This window comes from Podarcis tiliguerta (assembly GCF_965153285.1).
Source record: "Podarcis tiliguerta genome assembly, chromosome: 10".
Taxonomy (NCBI): domain Eukaryota; kingdom Metazoa; phylum Chordata; class Lepidosauria; order Squamata; family Lacertidae; genus Podarcis; species Podarcis tiliguerta.
The window spans coordinates 63584673-63605532 of NC_139543.1; the positions used below are offsets into that span (position 1 = coordinate 63584673).

Consider the following 20860-nt stretch of genomic DNA (forward strand, 5'->3'; position numbering starts at 1 on the left):
AGGGAGAGTAGGAGAAGACTTGGCATCAAAGAGCTTCTTTGCTGGAAGAAGTTTAAGAAACGCCCACTGACGGATTCTGCCAGCGATTGAGACAGTCACGGGCGAGTGGCTGCCTGGACAGGAAAGGTTCACTCAGGTAACCCAGCCAGAGGTTGGGACAAGCTTATGCACGAGCAACCCCTAGAACCATTACAGGTTACAATGACTGAAACCAGTGCCTTTATTTATTTAACATATTTCTTAATCATCTACCATCATGCAGCAAAAAACAACAACCCAACAGTCTGGAAGATATGCAGTCACCATGGGCATTCTAGAAGCAACAGGGATGTCCCAGAGTGTAGGGAGAAATTCTGGACATCAATTCACCCTCCTCCTGTTACTTTTGGAACCTTTAGGAACTGTCCCAGAATGAGAGAGAAATAGAGATTGGCATGTGTGAAATTGTCAGCCGCAGGCTCTAAGAAATCTGGTTGCCATTTGCTGTTCTTGGCACTACTGAGGAACTCGTCACTGACTATATGGTTTACTAATACCTGACTACACTGGATAGCTTTTATCAGATCCAACTCCAATTATAACACCAATTACAGGTAGGTAGCCGTGTTGGTCTGCCGTACTTGAAACAATTTTTTAAAAAAAATTCCTTCCAGTAGCACCTCAGAGACCAACTAAGTATGTTATTGGTATGAGCTTTCGTCTGCATGCATTCTTCGTGTATCTGAAGACTTGTGCATGCACACAAAAGCTCATACCAATAACAAACTTAGTTGGTCTCTAAGGTGCTAGTTCGAAAGCACGTCAAAGTGCAAGTAGATAAATAGGTACCGCTCCAGCAGGAAGGTAAACAGCGTTTCCGTGCACTGCTCTGGTTCGCCAGAAGCGGCTTAGTCATGCTGGCCACATGACCTAGAAGCTGTATGCCGACTCTCTCGGCCAATAAAGCGAGATGAGCGTCGCAACCCCAGAGTCGGCCACGACTGGACCTAATGGTCAGGGGTCCCTTTACCTTTTTAAGGTGCTACTGGAAGGATTTTTTTTATTTGGTTTACAACAGTTCCAGTCCCAGATCTTACTAAGTTTGACCACAGCATGGAGGCTTCTTAGAATACCAAGAAACAATGCCATGTGTACAAAATAAACTCAGAAATGTGTATTTTGTGTGTAAAATACATTCAAAAATAATGGTTAAATAAGGGTTTTATGCATTTTAAAAAATCATATACAGTCATGCCTTGGATCCTGAGCACATTGTGAGTCGAATGTTTTGGCTCCCGAACTCCGCAAGCCCGGAAGTGAGTGTTCCGCTTTGCAAATGTTCTTTGGAACCCGAAATGTCTGACATGACTTCTGATTGGCTACAGGAGCTTCCTGCAGCCAATCGGAAGCTGCACCTTGGTTTCCAAACATTTTGGAAGTTGAATGGACTTCTGGATAGGATTCCGTTTGACTTTTGAGGTACCACTGTAATGCAGAAATGGGATAGGGCAGACTTATGAATGAACGTACGCAGAATCACGAAACTGTAGATTTGGCAGGGACCACGAGGATCATCTACTCCCACCCCCTGCAAGGCAGGAATATTTTTGCCCAACGTTGGGCTTGAACCCACGTTATTCTCCCTCATGGTCAGGAGCTTAACTGCTCCTATTCCTCTTCAATTTGCTTCCCTTCCTTTCCATTGCCATTACCTTATTTAGTCCGTTCTTACAAAAATGCTTGCCAGTGATAAACCTGATCTGCTTTCCTCCTCAAAGTGTCGTCGACGATTGCCCATCGCCTTGATGCTGCCTTTCAGGTCAGCACGCACGTTGCTCATTCATTGCGCGAGGGAAGCTCTCCCTGCCACCCCCCTCTGAGATGGCAATTTATGAGCCTCACAAGAAGGGTTGCCATCGCATACCCAGATAAGACTAGGCAATTAGGCGGAAGGGGTTGGCACTTTCAGAAAGTGCTCACAGCTCAGTGGTAGACCACATGCCTTGCATGCATAAAGTGTCACGTTCAGTCCCTGGCATCTCCAGCTGAGAGGACCTCCTCCAGAGAGCAAAGTTCAGAAGGGCCTTTTGCCCAAGATTGCCCCTGCTCATCAAAGCAGCCATTGCAAAGGCCTTAAACAGTCCACCTCATGCATTTTCCTCCCAAGCATCTGCCCAAAGCCACCTCTTATATTTCACTCAAAATCCCCTCAATGCCCGCCTTTTCCATAAAGTCTTTAGTGCTAGTTCCAAGTCATCTTGCAACTGATCAGCATGGTTTCATGTGGGATCCTCCTGTGTCAGTTTGTAAACCAAGTTTCTTTGGATTCTAAGTTTCTTTGGATTTCTGATCTGCGCCTTGCTGCTTTGGGTTATTTGTGGTGCTTTCTGGGTAATTGTTTTTGAGCAGAACGAAGTCGAATACATTTGCACAAACAGCAAAATATGTCAGAGTCAACACAATTGAGTAGAATAGCGCAACGTGAAAAAGCAAAACTGACCGCCCTCCTATTTCTTCGCCAACAACAGAGTTTGCAGCAGTATTCAGGTTTCCCTTATTGTTCAACACACCTCTCCTTTTCCACTTTGTCTGTCAATATGCTGTTCAGAGTCTTTTGAAATGGCTTTGTACATATGAAGCTGCCTTATACTGAATAAGGCAGTTTGTTCCTCTGTCCCTGTATGCTGTACCCACAGCAGTTCTCTGAAGACTAAGGAAGAAATTATCCAAAATCCTGTTGCCAGAGGGACTTCAGATGAGAGTGGTCGGCCACTGGGATAAATCCAAAGCATGAGCCTAGCCAATGGGAACCTTCCAAAACCCACTGCCCTCTTTGTTTCCCTAGGATCTCTATCCCACCCCCTAACAAGAGAGAATCTTGTCATATGCAGTTTGTTAGCCAAACATGGCAGGCTTTATTTATTTATTGCATCTATATACCTGCCATTCTTCCATTATTATTTTTAATGACAATTATGTGGCATCCCGCAACATAAAGGAATCTAGAAGGCTTTAATAAGAATAAAAATAAGAATTAAAATGACAGGGAATGGAAGACTTCCCAGGATGAGGAACGGGGAGAAGAAAATAAAAGCTCCCAGGTCCACCACTTTCTCGGTGAGATAAGGGTTAAGAGTTACCTTTGAGAGAGGAATCTGTGTTTTCTTTTTTTTATCTCATTGCCTGCTTTTGTTTTTATTTTGGATTAGTTTCTTTTATCTCATGGTATTATGAAAAAGCTTTAATAAAATCTTATCAAATAAATAAGTATGAAAACAGGTAGAAACCCACCCTGGAACTGAAAGATCTAAGCCAGAACTCAGGTACAATAAGGTTGCATGTTGTATAACTGGCCATCAGCTCAAGCCCTAGGATTCATTCCCCTCCCCCCAAAAAGTGGTGCTTTCTAGATATTGCCAGACTACAACTCCCATCATCCATGGCCATTGGCAAAGCTGGCTGGGGATTATGAGAACTGGGAGTCCAATAACTGGGAGTCCAATAACTTCCAAAGGGCACTATGTTGGCTAATGATGCTCCAGGACCTATTATCTTCTCATGAATAGACATGTGGTACTACTTTTAAAAAATGTGGCCCCCAAAATTTAGGATGGGTTGGTCTATTTCTGGTCCATATTGACGTTGCATGTGTCCATTCACAAGTCCATTCCATCCTCTTTCCACATTACTCTGTATTTAAAGGAAAAACCTTGTGAATATTCATATTTAAATACATATTTTATTTCAAAGTGTGTGTTTCTAAATATAGAAAAAGAGAATTTGGTCTTAAAATATGCACTTTTAAAACTTTTTGTTTTTTTTTTTTAAGATGAGAACTTTAATGCAAAATTCAGAGACCTTTGAAATCTGAATAATTATTATGTTCTGATTAGTCCAGAAGGTGCAAATTACAGTGGTACCTCTGGTTACTTACTTAATTCATTCTGGAGGTCTGTTCTTAACCTGAAACTGTTCTTAACCTGACGTACCACTTTAGCTAATGGGGACTCCCGCTGGCGCGCAATTTCTGTTCTCATCCTGAGGTAAAGTTCTTAACCCGAGGTACTACTTCCGGATTAGCAGATTCTGTCACCCAAAGTGTTTATAACCTGAAGCATTTGTAACCCGAAGTACCACTGTATATCAGCTTGCTTGACTGGATTTAAAATAATAATAATAATAATAATAATAATAATAATAATAATAATAATAATTCTCCTCTACCCCCGAGGGCTAGGATTAGGGATGGGCAAATCTGCCAGTATCATTTTTCTCTAAGTTTCTCATCTCCCCCAATCATCAGTTCCCTTCTCCACATTTCCACACCAGTCTGTATTTTTTTAAGTCCTCATGAAAATTCATAAGCATTTAAGTGCAAATCTCTCCTAACGTACACATTTTCACAAAGCAATTTTGTCTAATATAATGCCATTTTTGTATCTTATTTTCACTCATGTGTGCATTTTTAGGCATACTTTACTCCGGTGCATGCTGGGCAACTGCGCTGCAACATTCAAAGAAATGTGAATTTAGAAGGAGGGTTGTGATTGAAGTTCATGCGCTGTGTGATAAAAGCATGACTTAAATAGGTTCACCTCTAAATGCAAACTGAATTAATTTCTCCTCCATTCCCAGTCAAGAGGGATGCCCAACCCTATAACCTGTTTTGAAAACTGTGAAGGATGCTAGATTCTCATCGTTGGTGGATAACCAGCTCTAAGTCCAGTATTACATCTGACGTCACCCTAACAGCATCGTGCATCTAGCGGCAGAAAATTCCTTAAGCGAATAACGAATCATGAAGAGAGAGATGACGTAATCAGGAGAAAGGGGGGGAGAAGAGGAAACAGCAAACACAACCCTTTCAGTTTTACCACTTGGGCAGTTTTTAGGAGGGGGAAATCCTAGTTTTTATTTCCTCTGTGGAGAAGCCAGCAACCGCGTTTCGTGAACTCTTAATGATTCACCACTCTCTCCAGTAGCCAAACATTCGGCAGGTCAAGTAGATTTGGGCCGCGGTGCCAGCAACTCCTGCTGCCCTGATAATCCAAGCCATTCCAGACATAGCGACACTTTCTCTCGCCAGCTGCCATTTCTAGTTACCTTTCGTACAGCTGACATAACGCGTCGATGTGTGGGAAGCAGTAAAACAGTCATAAGGAAGCCATGGCGGAGATAAATAAGAAGCGGTGCTCGGCCGTCTTTAATGATACCAAGAGAACGAGGAATGCCATTATTTTTATTTTTTGCTTCTGGAAATGATGGTTCAATCACCTGAAAACCAAGCGCTCGATTAAAACCAGGAAGTGCCTTTCTGCTCTGTAATCTTCACTGATGTGACTCTCAGAAACAACCCCTCTCATCAGCCACGTGGCATTAAAAGCTTTCCTGCTGCTGTGGTCCTCCTGAGATTTTGGGAAACCATGAAGAGTTCATCCATAATCAATTCAGAGGCACCATTTAGAAAGAGAGGCAGGCACCGCCCATTGGACATGGGACTTCCCCTCAGGAACACATACATCTCAAGTTATTTCATATGTTCAGAGCACTGACCAGCCATGCCCTTTTCTGATATATTCTCTTCCATTCTCCTCCCCGCTCAGCGTCATGAGTCCTCATTAAATTTCTCTTCCCTTATGTTTGCCCACCACCACCCCAAACAGGGGCTGTTGTTTTGTGTACTTCTGCAAACTTTGCAGGTCTTAATCTGAGGGTCGTGGGTTCGATCCCCATGTTTGGCAAGAGATTCCTGCATTGCAGGGAGTTGGCCTAGATGACCCTCGTGGTCCCGTCCAACTCTACAACCCTGTCTCTCTAGCTCTCTATCTAGCTATATTCTTCTACACAGATAATAATAATAATAATAATAATAATAATAATAATAATAATAATAATATTTATACCCTGCCCTCCCCAGCCAAGACCGGACTCAGGGCAGCTAACAACCAATAATAAAAACAAGTTGATTGAAATACAAATTAAAAAACAAGATTAAATTAAAACATTAAAATGCAGCCTCATCACTGGAGGAGAGAGGAAAAAAGAAAGAGGGGGAGAGAATCAAATTGATTCCAAGCCAAAGGCCAGGCGGAACAACTCTGTCTTACAGGCCCTGTGAAAAGAAATCAGATCCTGCAGGGCCCTGGTCTCATGAGGCAGAGCGTTCCACCAGGCTGGAGCCAGTGTTAAAAAGGCCCTGGCTCTGGTTGAGGCTAATCTAACTTCCTTAGGGCCCGAGACCTCTAGGGTGTTGCTATTTATGGACCTTAAAGTCCTCTGTGGGACATACCGGGAGAGGCGGTCCCGTAGGTATGAGGGTCCTAGGCCATGAAGGGCTTTAAAGGTCCTTTAAGGATGGCAACTATGTAGGTAGACAGCAACTTCGAGGTCTTTTCTCAGATGAAGGATAGGAGGAATTTCTAGGAATTTAAAACAACAACAACAACCTTTCCATCAAAACTGTTTGAGTTCAGATTTTGCCTACAAATGAAGTTGGAGGTCCTTCCACAAATGGAATAGTTAAGCCATGTCAAGGGCCATTAAAGGACGGGTGTAATATCTTGAGGTGGATGAACAGTATCTGAAGCCAGCCTCAAATTGGCAGGACCACCACCCAAAGTGTTTGCTGCTGTTATTTCCTCAGTACAGGCAGAGTGACACTCCCTCCACAAAACACCATAGTTATAACTACCGCCAAGAATGTCCGTGCCCAGGAATACAAACCAAAACTGCTGGTGTATCACTGGTAAGATCTCTGCTGTCAGAAATGTGTCGCGTGAACGAAACTGGAGTCCGTAGCCCAAGCCCAGGATTGTTTCAATTAAGAGAGCAGCAGATCAGAATCCAAGCCTCTCCATTTACAGCACCCTCCTTGCCTCCAGGCTTCATCAAGTTAGGTGTTTTTAAGGGCTGTAAAGCAATGAACTTTCCATCAGCGGCATCGTCAGCTAATTAGCCCTCCTGATTACAGTAATTACTATTGATTCACTCCTGAATGACTTCTTAAGTAGCCAAGTGCAAGTTATGCTTGAAAGTAGAAGACCCACATATGAATATTAAACCAGCCACTTCCTTTTGTGTTTTTCTTTTTTTTTTAATTTCCCCTCCACCCCGTTCCTCATTCAGCTCTCAAGGTACAGCTTGCAAGCTTATATATTTAAAATTGAGAATGGGGGTGTCAAGAGGAGGAACCAAACCTTGCTTAGAAAAGGCATTCTAATCTCACAACAGGAACTTTTTAAAAACATGCTGAGATATAGAAAATGTCGTGTATGCATCTGTGGGAGAGAAGCTTTCAGAGCAAGTAGAACATAGATCACTTCACCAGTCCAGAGCTAAAACTGTTTTTGGGGCTCTTTCTCCATCTGAATCTGATTGGCTTTGCCTGCTGTACATGACTAGATTAATTCTTATTCTAATTAAATTACAGGGTAGGAACTCAGGAAAATTGTATCTCTGGTGGTTGGGCTGAGAAAGATTTGTTCCTGAGAACCAGGAGAGCTACTGCCAGTTAGAGTAGGCAATATTAGACTTGATGGTTTAATGGTCTATCTTGTTGAAAGTACAACAGCAGAGATTATTTATTCGAAGGTTAATTCTGTTATCACTAAAGCAGATAACCAAGATGGCAGTAGTGGCTTTGCTTAGTAACCAGGCATAGTGGCATGATGTTTGCTGAGGTAGAACATACTCTGATTGGCTTTGTAATTCTGAGGGTGTTTTCCTGTGTATGTTTGGTTGAATGTCTCCCTGCTATGTACAAGGCCTGAGGTAAGAAAGACAAAACTTCTCTGTCTCTTTCTTCTTAAACCATACACTGTTTTGTGGAGTGTCCTCAGCAAAAGGTTATCTGGATTTCTTTTCTCTTTGGAGTCTCCCTGTATTATTTAAGTGACTTTGTGAATGTATCTAAGGCACCTTTCTAGCAGAGGGGGCACCACTGTTGAATGCAGCCTTAACACGGGCATAAAATAGACTTCAAAGATCATATAATATATTGAAATATGGCAAATTATCTACTGTTTCCCTTTCAATGTAGATTTGATTTGGTGTGTGTTCAGAGTATCAGAGGCTCGGTGAGGTTAGCAGAGTAGTTGGCTTGCTGTGGATCCTATGCCTGCAGCCTAACACAGTGAAGCACATTCAACAATTACGCACTGCTTCTGGGGAAGGAGAAAGTCAGAAGATTGCAACTCTGGATAGATAGATAGATAGATAGATAGATAGATAGATAGATAATTTATTACGGTAGGAGACCAGCTTATAAAACACCCTTGGGGGTACAGTCACAGAAGAAAAACAGACAATTAAAACAATGTACAACAATAAATTTGAAAACAATGTACAGCAATAAACTATCGCAGGGAGCTGACCCAGAGTAACCCATGGAACCGAGTTTGGGGATTTTCATGACGGACTAGTTTGAGTTGGGAGATGGTCTGCGCCTACAGATCTGTACACAGAATCTGGTGACCATCCGGATCATCTTCTGATCTTTGCCTAACAGGAAAAGGTCAATTTTTTGCTTTTGCGGGAAGTCGGCGAGCCTCACCAGTAGGGGATCAATGGTCTCACTACGTGCCTCTTCATAAAAGGGACATCTAAAGATCACGTGTTCTGGACATCCTGTCTCTCCCAATGGACAGGTGCAAAGTCTCTGAGAATACGGGACTTTTCTAAAGGCTCCTTCCAGGACCGGCGAGGGCAGAGCCGAGTTTCTGGTGAGTGTAAAGGCCCTTCTTGCATTTCTAGATACGAGAAAGAAGAGATATGCTGCCGGTGCGGCTATATATCTCTTGATTTCTCCAATTTTATAGTTGGGGCACCTTGAGCAGTCCTGTTGTCTCTCGGTGTCTAATATTCTTTGCCTGACTGTAGCTTTTGCCTGGCCCAACCCCAGACTTAGAAGGGCTTGAGGGGCAACAACTCTGGATATCTGCAGCCAGCAATTTCTCTAAGCACAAATCCTGAGCAAGAGGAACCTTTATGAGCAACAGGAACTTCGGAGGTCAACAGAGACGTCCTTAAAGTAGACACCCATTCTTAACTCACCTTGTGCTGGTTCCTGGGGAAGGAAGTGACACTGAAATAAAAGCCTGCCCTGAGCAAATGATTGAAGAGTTATGGGACTCAGCAGAGCTGCAATGGGATATTCCTGTTTAAGGTTTTGTATAGCCGATGCCTATCATGAAACAACAGTCTCTAAAGTTGTTCTGAACTTCCTTACAGAAGCCATTCTGAGTGTCAGCTCAATGCAGGGACCAACTCAGAAAGAAGAGAAAGATCTCTCCTCATCATGTTGATCATCCCGGTATGAGATAAGACACAAGAGACAAATACGCTTAGAGAACTGGTTAATGGCTCAGTGTTTTAAATGAGGGAACTGATCAGCAATAGCCTGGCAAAATAGCAAGCCAGGAATGTGGTTTAAATGGAGAACAATGATGAACACAAGGAAGGGTGGACAGATGCACAACAGCTGGGTGGTTTCTGTTTTGAATGGATAAGTGTTGGCTGAACAACAGCTAGCCAGTCTCCACTATGAATGGGGAACAATGCATTTAAAAGAAGATTTTTAAAAACTCTATAAAGTTCCCTGCAGATTGTTTAGCAGTTGAGAAATTTGCAAACCAGCATTGCACAGAGTCTAAGAACGCAAGACAGGAACTGCCTGCTTCAAATCTTACCTTCTCTATCAAGTCACAAGGTGGCCTTAGGCAAGTTGCGCTCTTTGAATTTAGGCTCTCCAACCCACTGCCTCCATGCCTACCTGCCATGTAGGAACCATTGTTTCTGCCTATCTTCAGTTTCCCCAGTGCTATGGATGTGAAGCGCTTTGAATACTTGTAAAATGCACTAATTGATGCTTTTGAATTATGGTGCTGGAGGAGACTCTTGAGAGTCCCATGGACTGCAAGAAGATCAAACCTCTCCATTCTGAAGGAAATCAGCCCTGAGTGCTCACTGGAAGGACAGATCCTGAAGCTGAGGCTCCAATACTTTGGCCACCTCATGAGAAGATAAGACTCCCTGGAAAAGACCCTGATGTTGGGAAAGATGGAGGGCACAAGGAGAAGGGAATGACAGAGGACGAGATGGTTGGACAGTGTTCTTGAAGCTACCAGCATGAGTTTGACCAAACTGCAGGAGGCAGTGGAAGACAGGAGTGCCTGGCATGCTCTGGTCCATGGGGTGACAAAGAGTCGGGCATGACTAAACAACTAAACAACAAGAAGAATGCACTAAATGTATGATTAAGTGGACCAAAGTCTGGGGTAAGTGGAAATGGCTCCGTACATTTTGGACCACTTTATCACAGGACGATATAAACAGATCAGTGGTGCTACTTGGTGGGTTTCTATTCCTGCAGCAGGGTCCCTGTCTTCCGCATCCTAGAGACACCCAATGAGCACGAAAGGGGAGTGTTTGTGGCCACTGCATGCTACAAAGCAAAGCGTTCAGGAACGTGGAAAACACAATGTCCTTCTGTTTCAAGGGAATGGTGTGCAAGCTTCGTTATACTCAACAGAGCTTGCAGGAAAACAAAACATTCGTCACTCCCAAAGAAGATATTGGAGCACTCCAAATCATTTGCACATAAAAAGGTAAAAGATCCCTGGATGGGTATGTCCAGTCAAAGGTGACTATAGGGTGCAGTGCTCATTTCGCTTTTTAGGCTGAGGGAGCCCGTGTTTGTCTACAGACAGCTTTCTGGGTCATGTGGCCAGCATGACTAAACCGCTACTGGTGCATGAAGGATCGTGACGAGTGTCAGAGCTCACTGAAATGCCATTTACCTTCCCACCACAGCGGTACCTGTTTATCTACTTGCACTGGTGTGTTTTGAACTGCTAGGTTCACAGAAGCTCGGACAGAGCAACGGGAGCTCACCCCGTCGCATGGATTCGAACTGCCAACCTTCTGATCAGTAAGCCCAAGAGACCCAGTGGTTCAAACCACAGCACCACCTGCGTCCCTTGATTTGCCCATGTACATGCACAGAAAATAGTGTGCTGAAAAGTAGCACATGGAGATCTGCATTGATCAACTGCAATGAATCCCTAATTGTTATTCTTGTACAGTTATAAGGTCTTAGAAGCAACATCAGATATATTCCAGCCAGGTAAAAACATTCAAGGAGGGTGTGAAGCAGGGCAAGTGAGACCTGGTAGGAGAGGTGTGGCCTGTGAGGAGTCCCAAGGGTCAGACAGAGAGGCATTTGGCTCCTGGGCAGAAGTTCTCCCTCCCTACCATAGTTAAACCTCCCTCCATTAATTCATCTTAATCCATTTTAAAAGGGCAACTAATCTAGTGAGCCTTCACTATGGTAGAGAACCCCACAGGCAAACTTTGGCCACATTCACACCAGATATTTAAAGCACCATGATACCATTTCAAAGAGTCATGCCTTCCCCCAAATAATTCTAGTTTGTTAAAGGTACTGTGAGGAGACCCCAGTTCCCTTCACAGAGCTACAACTCACAGAGTGGTTTTCGTCACAGCGAGCTCTTGAGAATTGTAGAAGTGTGAGGGGAATAGGGACCTCCCAGCAACTCTCAGCACCCTTAACAAACGGCAGTTGCCAATAGATATTTTGAGGGGAGAAGCCGTGACCGTTTAAAGTGGTGTAAAGTTGAAATGAATGGTGTGGTTTTGGCCACGAGAAGCAATGCTTTCTTCTGTCAGTCCCAAAGCTATACCCATCTGATTCATTAGACAACTGTGAGTTATAGCACACAAGGGGGAAACACCAGCACCTATTTTCCTTTGCACAGGTAAGAATGTAAGGTTTCCGAATAAATCTTTCACTTTGTCTCAACAAAGGAACTGGGCGGCGGCAGCAGTGGTGGTTGCTAGAGACATATTACTCTCTGGGCATCACTTGGCTAAGCAACACTAGAATGGAAAGAGATCATCCATAAGAGTAAAGGAGCTGGCGTAGGAAACATTCACATTAGATTATCATTATTAATGTAATCAGCAGACATATGCACACAGGTACTCCTGGAATAACACAGTTACTATTGAAAACCGCCAACAACAACCAATTAAAATCTGATTCGAAACCCACATTAGTAACCGGTAGATGATAGCTTCCATAGATTATTGTCAAGTGATTCGTTAATGGCTCTGAGGGAAAACTAAAAGGTCTGTTGAAGCACAATGGGGTACATTTCAATGTTCGAAACGAAAGGACAGGGTGCTTCAATGACTGCAAAGACTGTGAACAATTTGCAATTTTGCTTTTAGTAGAAAAAGGGTAAGCGATGGGCTGCTTAGTTTTAATGCATGCCAAGGAACAATATTCTGAAGCTCAGCTAGCGTCAAGTGAACCCTTGAAGAAGCTAACTTGGCTGAATAAGATGAATCAAACAAAGGCTGGCCCTAATATGCATGGGCATAACCTGAATTTCCATACAGTGCACACAAACTACTTTATGTGAGAGTTTGTGTGCGCACAACCAGGCAGCTCAGCAGAAATACACCTGTCAGGAATGAATGTGGGGATTGCTCAGTGCTTCGGCTTCAGCACCAAGGGGAGCTGGACTGGACTTCACAGCACAAATGTCCCATCGACCTGAGCATCATCTACCCAGAGAAGGCTGTTCCTTCTTTAAATTATGTTGACATGCACTCTCGATACTCACAAATTGTCATAGGGGACAAGAACAGACCAGAATAATAATAATAATAATAATAATAATAATAATAATAATAATAATAATAATAATAATTTTATTTATTTATTTATATTCCTCCCTCCCCAGCCGAAGCCAGGCTCAGGGCGGCTAACAACACTAAAATAGTGCAACATTATAAAAACATTATAAAAATTAATTAAAATCAAAATTGATGGCAACCATAAACTAAAGTTTTGTAAAGATTGCCAAAGGAGGGAGTCAGGCTGCACCCTGACCAAAGGCCTGGTGGAACAGCTCTGTCTTGCAGGCCCTGCGGAAAGATGTCAAGTCCTGCAGGGCCCTTGTCTCTTGTGACAGAGCGTTCCACCAGGTTGGAGCCGCAGCCGAAAAAGCCCTGGCTCTAGTTGAGGCCAGCTCTAGTTGAAGCCAGAAGCAGAGCACACCTTAGAAACTGTGAAATCTGCTCAATGGCATTTCATGTTATTTGGAGACTTCAGTAATTGCACACGTGTGTGTGTGTGTGTGTGTGTGTGTGTGATAAAATAAATAAATAACAAAGGGTGAAAAAACCTGAAGAAACTGCCTTTGACGGGTCCAGGATAGAATGGAACTACCCAAGATTTAAGTTACCCTAAAGCACCAATGTTCCGTGCATGTAGTTCAGCTGGTGAAATGCAACTTTCTATCCTCTCTCCCTATGCTCCTCAAAATTGACCCCAACCTGATTTGGGGAGTGTGCAGGGAGTTGGGGGGGGGGATGGGAGAGGAAGAAGCTGCTCTGTTGTATATGTACAGAATTGCAGCATTGGGAGAGATCTTCTGGGATAGCTCAGTCGGCAAAGCATGAGACTCTTAATCTCTGGGTTGTGGGTTCAAGCCTCACATTGGGCAAAAGATTCCTGCATTGCAGGCAGTCTCTTCCAACTCTTCCTACTCTGGTATGCAGAGTAGGGGCAATTCTCCCTGCCCTACATGGGAGAGGGACAGGTTTGGCGATGTGTAGTGATCCGCAACACATGAGCATGCCAGCCATGTGTGGGGTTGGTGCTTGAACTAGCTTATAAGCCCTGCCTGCCCCTTGGGTGAATGAAGTATAAGCTAACTGAAGGTGCACTGCTTTTTGAAAACACTGTATTAGCATTGTGATGTTTGCCGCCCTAAGCTCCTTGGGGGGGAAGAGTTGGTCACAAATGTAATAAATAAATGAGCAAAGCAAGATGGCGGGAGGGAGGGAGCCAGCTGTGAATGGAACAAGTGTGTACAGAAGGATGCCTTGCCCGATCCTCAGTAACCTGTCAGGTTTGATGCAGATCTCAGTTTCTGAATTCAATAAAGTTGGGAGCCTGTTGTATGTCTGCTTGGGGTGCAAATGGAAAGGCAGCTATTGGGAGCCTTAAAGTGAAAATCCACTTTTCTTGAAGCCAATACAGTGGTACCTCGGGTTAAGAACTTAATTTGTTCCGGAGGTCCATTCTTAACCTGAAACTGTTCTTAACCTGAGGTACCACTTTAGCTAATAGGGCCTCCCACTGCCGCCGCACGATTTCTGTTCTCATCCTGAAGCAAAGTTCTTAACCTGAGGTACTATTTCTGGGTAAAGCGGAGTCTGTAACCTGAAGCGTCAGTAACCTGAAGTGTCTGTAACCCGAGGTACCACTGTACCAACATGTCAATTAGGACTCCCAAGCAAGCTGAAGTCAGCTGTGTCAGAGTTATATCCAAATCAATCAACGAAGCTTAAGATAGCTATGATTAACTTGGCCCATTAACTTTTAACTCGATTGGAGCCATTGATTGCCAATTATGGTATCTCCATATTTAAACACGACCCTTCCTCTTTTATTACAATAAAGTTTGGGTAGAACACCACACCTCAGTGGCACCCATCATTTGCTTCACAACATAAACAAGTATCTCCTGCTTTTATGTCACACCCACATTGCCGGATGCATTTACGACAGCAAGCAGGTTGCCTCACACAGGTGACACAAAACCGTAACACCCATCTTTACATTATTCCTGAAACGAACAGCGCCGATTCCCACTCGCAGTGATCATAATCTTGAGCTGAAATCCTGAATGCACTTCCTGACGCAGTAAATAAAATATAAACGACTGACTCCCCTTAACCCTACAATGTTTGTGTGTCGGATTTGGCAGATTTGCTTGAGAGCTGCCACAAATTATTCCTATTCACCTCCCACGAATGTACTGATCGAAACAGACAATTCAACCCACTTCCAAGTCAGTATCACGCTACTGTGAACATAAACAAACCTTTGGAAGAAACTCTTTACCGTGAAGGTTAAAAATGCAAAGCAAAACCATTCCTCCAACTGCCATGAAATGAGCTAACTTTTTATTATTTCAAAATAGCGTTATTCACACGTGGATCTCATGGTTAATAACACCGCCACCCAGTCCCATTTTGCAGATATGAGAACGTTTTAATTTTTGAGAAATAATATTTTACAACCTTGCAACCCTGAGTGGGTTTTTTCTCTCCTCAAGACAGGCACTAGAGGAAGTGGAGTGTTTGCTATTTGTTATGTCTTCAGAAATTCTGACATATGTTAGAACAGCTGGATTTTTTTATTGTTATTCCCAAGACTAAAATTTAAGTAGCATCTCTGTGAAACTGTGGAGCAAGTGGAAATGATCCAAAATAAGATAAGAGTTTGAGGAAGGCTAACAAGAAGCCACTTGTCCAGCCAAAATGTTTCCCTATTAAGCATTCAGGATCTGTAAGTTTCCTTCCTGAAATTAAAGAAGCCGGTATATAGCTTTGCAACTTTGTTCTGGTAGACAAAGTCATAATATGCAAGGGGTTGGAGGGAAATAGTGGATTTTTTCTCTCTCTCTTTCTCACTCACTCTCCTTACAGAGATAAACAATGGGAGTGTACTTCATTTCACAGTCTATACAAATTAGATTAGTGGAAATTTAATGGGACGGGGTTGTTGCTGTTTTTTGGTGTGTGCGTTTTTTAAAAGAGATAGCATTTTTTATATATAACAAAACACACACAACTACAACCCCAGACATACATTAAGCTAGCTTGACAGCTCTATTGTTCTATCGTCCCATTGTCAGCCAAAAAGATGTATTCACACGCTCGGATGTCTGCTAGGGAAAATAGACAAAAGACTACACCCCGCCCCCCCGCCCCAGAATCAGGGTGCCAGTCTGAGCAGAAATTCTGGCGCTCTTTCTCTCCCCTTCCCCGCCCCCCTTCCTTGCTCTGAAAAGCTTCTGCTAACGGCTGGCTCTTCATGACACCCAAGAACGCTAAGAATCAATTCATCTATGCAATATGAGTTTCTTCCAATTATAAATATATATGTATTTATCTATTTGTCCCCCTCTCCCGAGAAAAGCGCCAAGCGGTCAGTGTGAGCTGTAGGAGGGGAGTGATTAGAAGAGGTTATTTATATAACCCAAGCACCAATTTAAGTGGCATTTAGGGAATCAGCTCTAATATGGAGTCTCCCGATTGCTCTTCCCTCGTGCCTTTCCCACCCCCCCAATCCCTATTAATGAAGGATGCAATAGAAGAGGCATCATAAAGAAACTGTTGGGCTTGGGATGGGTGGGGGTGGCGAAATTCCTTTTTTTAAAAAAATGAAAAAATGAAATTGCTTCCTGTTGGCTTTTGCATTTCAAGCCGTATGTAACTGGAGGTTCATGATACAGAAACACCACTTGCAGAAAAGCAGGGTGTATATGAATATATCCTCCCCCTTCCCCCCCCCAAAAAAATAATTGGAGTGGGAGAAGAGTACTTGATGCCTAGCCACAATGGGCCCTGGCGACTGGGAAAAAGCCCCCGCCTCAAACAGCCCCCGCCTGTACAAAGGAGGCATCAACCTACCTTAAAAGAAGCTCCTCACTTCTCATAGTAACAGCGGATTTCGGACAGCGCATGCTTTCTGCACCGATATTTGCAACAAAAGCCGGTTCAGAAGTGCGCTCAAACATCAATGCCACAGTAGCTACCCACTAATGGCTACTCTCTCTCTCTCTCTCTCTCTTTCTGTCTCTCGCCAGACGCTGAGTGGCGGAGCAAAGGGGGCCCCTGTAGATTCACTGAACAGAAATAATCCTCTCTGACAAGTTATGTTCTCTGGGCATATTTTACATTAATGCACTAGGCTGCCTATAGGGGTCTTGTTTGCGCTCGCTCTTCCTTGGCTGGTGTTAGCTTCTTGTTCTAATTACCATGAAAAAGGGAGAAAGAAAAGTAGGACCCTTCCCCAAAAATGAGAGAAAGGATGGAGGGGGGGGAGGGAGGGAGGAAACACAGACACAGGAGATCAGGTTTTTGTGTGTGTTTGTGTGTGTGTGTGTGTGTGTTTAAAGGGACATCTCTCCTCTTTTTCGGCGGAAGGGAGAACATACAAAAGTCTCATTTGCATACTCCCCAAAAAACCATCAGTTGTTTCACAAGCATTTTAACGATGCCAGACAGACAGAACTTTTGCATGCTCAGAGGGGCTGGAATCTGAAAGTTCTTTTAGAGACTCACAGCATGAGGTCCTCTTCCCCCTCATTCCCAACACATTCCAAGCTGAGTGGTTTTATCGAATCTATGAGCCCCAGAACAAGGGAGGGAGGGGCAGGGAACCAGAAGAAAGTTTTCATTTAGGGGCTTAGTGGTTTTTTGTTTTTTTTAAAAAAGCTTGCCCTTTTTTTGTCTTTTAACCCCTAGTGAGCCACTCCCTCTGTACTCCTCTGTATCAGTTCAATACAACGTGACTCTATACAGTGGTACCTCGGGTTACAGACGCTTCAGGTTACAGACTCCACTAACCCAGAAATAGTACCTCGGGTTAAGAACTTTGCTTCAGGATGAGAACGGAAATTGTGTGGGGGCGGCACAGCGGCAGCGGGAGGCTCTATTAGCTAAAGTGGTCTTCCGGTTAAGAGCAGTTTCAGGTTAAGAACAGACCTCCGGAACGAATTAAGTACTTAACCTGAGGTACCACTGTACTGCGATTTGGATAAATACTTACTTACTCACTCCCTCTCTTTTAACTGACAATAAAGATTGCAGCAAGGACTCTCTCCTAGCAGAGATGAGCCAGCCCTAGCTATCATTTTGCTTTTCCTGGAAAATGCTCTCCTCACCCACCTTAGGCAATTTTTCACTTCTCTTTGCTAACATGTTAATTTCCATGGCTTGCCCTCAACAACCCAACAGTCACAGGCCAGATTAAACAAACCCGAGCGCACTAATGGAAGCCAGTGCAAGAACGCCTAGTCGCACAGTACAGTGGTGCCTCAGGTTACATATGCTTCAGACTTTGCTAACCCAGAAATAGTGCTTCAGGTTAAGAACTTTGCTTCAGGGTGAGAACAGAAATCGTGCTCTGGCAGCGCACAGCAGCAGGTGGCCCCATTAGTTAAAGTGGTGCTTCAGGTTAAGAACAGTTTCAGGTTAAGTATGGACCTCCGGCGGCAGAATCCGAGACCAGGGAAAAGAGCTGGTGGAAGAAGATTGGAAGAAATTTAAAGACTATTTACAGAAATATTGCAAAATTAATGAATGTTAGAATGATGTTGGATTGAGGTTAAGGGTTTTTTTAGCAATAATGTTATGAAAGAATATGCAAAAATGGAATGTTAACAGGTGGAAAGTTAAAGCTATAATATATTAAGATCAAGATAAGGATAAAGGTAAAGAGGGAAAGGATTTGCTGAATAAATAAATTGAACTGGAATACAAAGAGGGGAGGTGTGGGGAGGTCCGAGAAACAAGCAAATGCAAGGTATGTTATGAAAGATTGAATTGTTTTTTGTATTTTTCTTTTTTCTTTTTGTGAAAATCTTAATAAAATATTATTATTATAAAAAAAAAAGTATGGACCTCCGGAACGAATTAAGTACTTAACCCGAGGTAGCACTGTATTTCCCAACTTTTCCTCCCCTATGCGCTACCCTCGCTTGCTGTGTATCACAGGCACAGTGATATGGGGCCCAAGGCCCTTTGCCCCCACAATAAATTTTTTTGAGGGGGCAGGCCTTCATAGAAACTTCTTGCATGGGGTCAAGAGGTGAGCGGGCTTTGGAAGCCAAGGTCTGCACCCAGTTGTGCGCAGCAGAAGCAAGTGGACTTTTGCGACCTACTTTGAGGTTTTTAACAATCAAGTAGTGTATACATTTTATGAAATAACTAAATAACAAATAGAGGAGGCAGAACTTTGTTTTTGATTCAGCAGCACACTTTTTATGCTGGATTTGCATGGATCATGCGCATTCAAATCCATACCTTTGCATAGTGCACACATGCAACAAGCAGTGTGCAATACAGAAATGCCTAGAAGAGCACCAGGTTGATGGACTATATGGAACTGATAGAAAAGACTGACAAAATCCGAGACCAGGGAGAAGAGACGGTGGGAAAAGACTGGGAAAATTTTTAAAATTTTATTCAGAGTAATATAGCATAATTAAGGAATGTTGGGAAATGGTGGAATGAAATTATATGACTTTAGTAGAAATATGATAAGGATTTAAGTATAGATAAATTTTAAGATTTTGATGGTAAAATAAGGTTAAAATAAATTAAGACAACTAAATGATAGAAAGCAGTGAAAGATGGAAAGGATTTGCTGATTTAATTATTAACTGGAATACAAAAATGGGAGGTGGGAGGAGGTCGAGGAAATAAGTCATTGAAAGATAAAGATATGGAAAATGGGTGTGTTTTTTAAATGTTTTTGCTTTTTCTTGTTGTGTTGATGTATTGTTTTTTTTTTCTTTTATTTTTGATGTATTGTCTTTTAATTTTTTTTACTGTCTTTTTCTTTTTTTCTTCTGTAACTATAAAACCTTTAATAAATATTTCTGTTTTTTAAAAAAACAGAAATGCCTCTATTCCATCTAGCTTGCAAATGCTTATCTAAATTTTGCTTACCATGGACAGATCCTGATGAATATATTTGACGAGGCTTTGTGGAGCCAGGGGGAAATGGCCATCTGGCTGGGCCATTCCCATCTCCATACAATCTCAGGCATCAGGTCTCGACTCTTCCCACTGAAGAACCTGTTAGAACATCTAAAGAAAAGCCTTGCCAAGCCCTGGCGATGGTACAGCTTCCACAGTTCAGAAACAGGGCAAAAGCCCATCAGCATTGCCAGCAATCGGCACAATGGTTCTCTTTCAGAAAAGAGGGGAAAAATTGCTTCACTAAAAGACCCTTTGGGTTTCACTAGGAAAATCAATGGAACTTCTGTTGGGAGAGTTCAGTGAACCCAACAGTGGAAAATCCTCCGTCAGCTTTGTTCTTACTTGGGGAACGTGGCAGAGGTTTACTAGTCTGGGGGACCCCTCCAGGCGCCCTTTTCAGTGTGAATTCATGACAATTTGTGCTCCAGAGGGTATTGGTAAGCCAGATAAAATGGTGGATTCGGACTTTCAAAAAGCTTTCAACAAAGCATCTTGCCAAAGACTCCTTTGGCAGTCTTGGAATAGGAGGAGAGATCATCTTGTGGACCAGGAATTGCGGCAAGAAGCAAAGAGGGGGTGGAATGGACAGTTCTCTGAATGAAGAAGCGTAGACACTGGAGTCCCCCAAGGATTATTATTGAGACCTGTGCTTTTTAAGGTGTTCATAAATGATCTAGAGTTAGGGGTGAACAGGGACGTAGCCAAGTTTGATGATCGTACTAAACTGCTCAGGGTCATTTTTAAAAATGGATTAAGAAGAGTTCCAAAAGGGCATCTCCAAACTGAGTGACTGGGCAGTAAAATGGCAAATGCAATTAAACACAAACAAGAGTAAAGTGATGCTCATAAAGGTAAAGGGACCCCTGACCATTAGGTCCAGTCGTGGCCGACTCTGGGGTTGCTGCGCTCATCTCACTTTACTGGCTGAGGGAGCCGGCATACAGCTTCCGGGTCATGGGGCCAGCATGACTAAGCCGCTTCTGGTAAACCAGAGCAGCGCACGGAAACGCCATTTACCTTCCCGCCGGAGTGGTACCTATTTATCTACTTGCACTTTGACGTGCTTTCGAACTGCTAGGTTGGCAGGAGCAGGGACTGAGCAACAGGCGCTCACCCCGTCACGGGGATTTGAACTGCCAACCTTCTGATCGGCAAGTCCTAGGCTCTGTGGTTTAACCCACAGCACTAGGGGCCAATAAATTATGAATTTCACATTAATGCTCCAGGGGTCTGAAGTGGTGGTGAGTGACCAGGAATGAGACCTTGGGGCTGTAGCGGAATAGCTCGATGA

At 43.3% G+C, this 20860-nt stretch overlaps 2 protein-coding genes across 30 annotated transcripts in view; one reads left to right on the plus strand and one right to left on the minus strand.

Moving 5' to 3' along the window:
• The window catches only part of LOC310659256 (uncharacterized protein), a 516050-nt gene that overhangs the window by 356568 nt on the left and 138622 nt on the right, over window positions 1–20860 (plus strand). The window lies entirely within an intron of this gene.
• The window catches only part of CELF2 (CUGBP Elav-like family member 2), a 523411-nt gene that overhangs the window by 334406 nt on the left and 168145 nt on the right, over window positions 1–20860 (minus strand). For 2 of the 29 annotated variants that reach the window (XM_083402098.1, XM_083402087.1), the window contains exon 1: window positions 16492–16715. The exons of 18 other annotated variants lie outside the window; for them this stretch is intronic. In XM_083402098.1, the coding sequence (XP_083258224.1) occupies window positions 16492–16598 (107 nt within the window). In that variant the 5' untranslated portion in view covers window positions 16599–16715. Of the gene's footprint in view, window positions 1–16491; window positions 16716–20860 lie in introns of those variants that run through there. 9 more of the 29 variants (XM_083402135.1, XM_083402134.1, XM_083402133.1 and 6 more) reach the window with 5 other exon arrangements.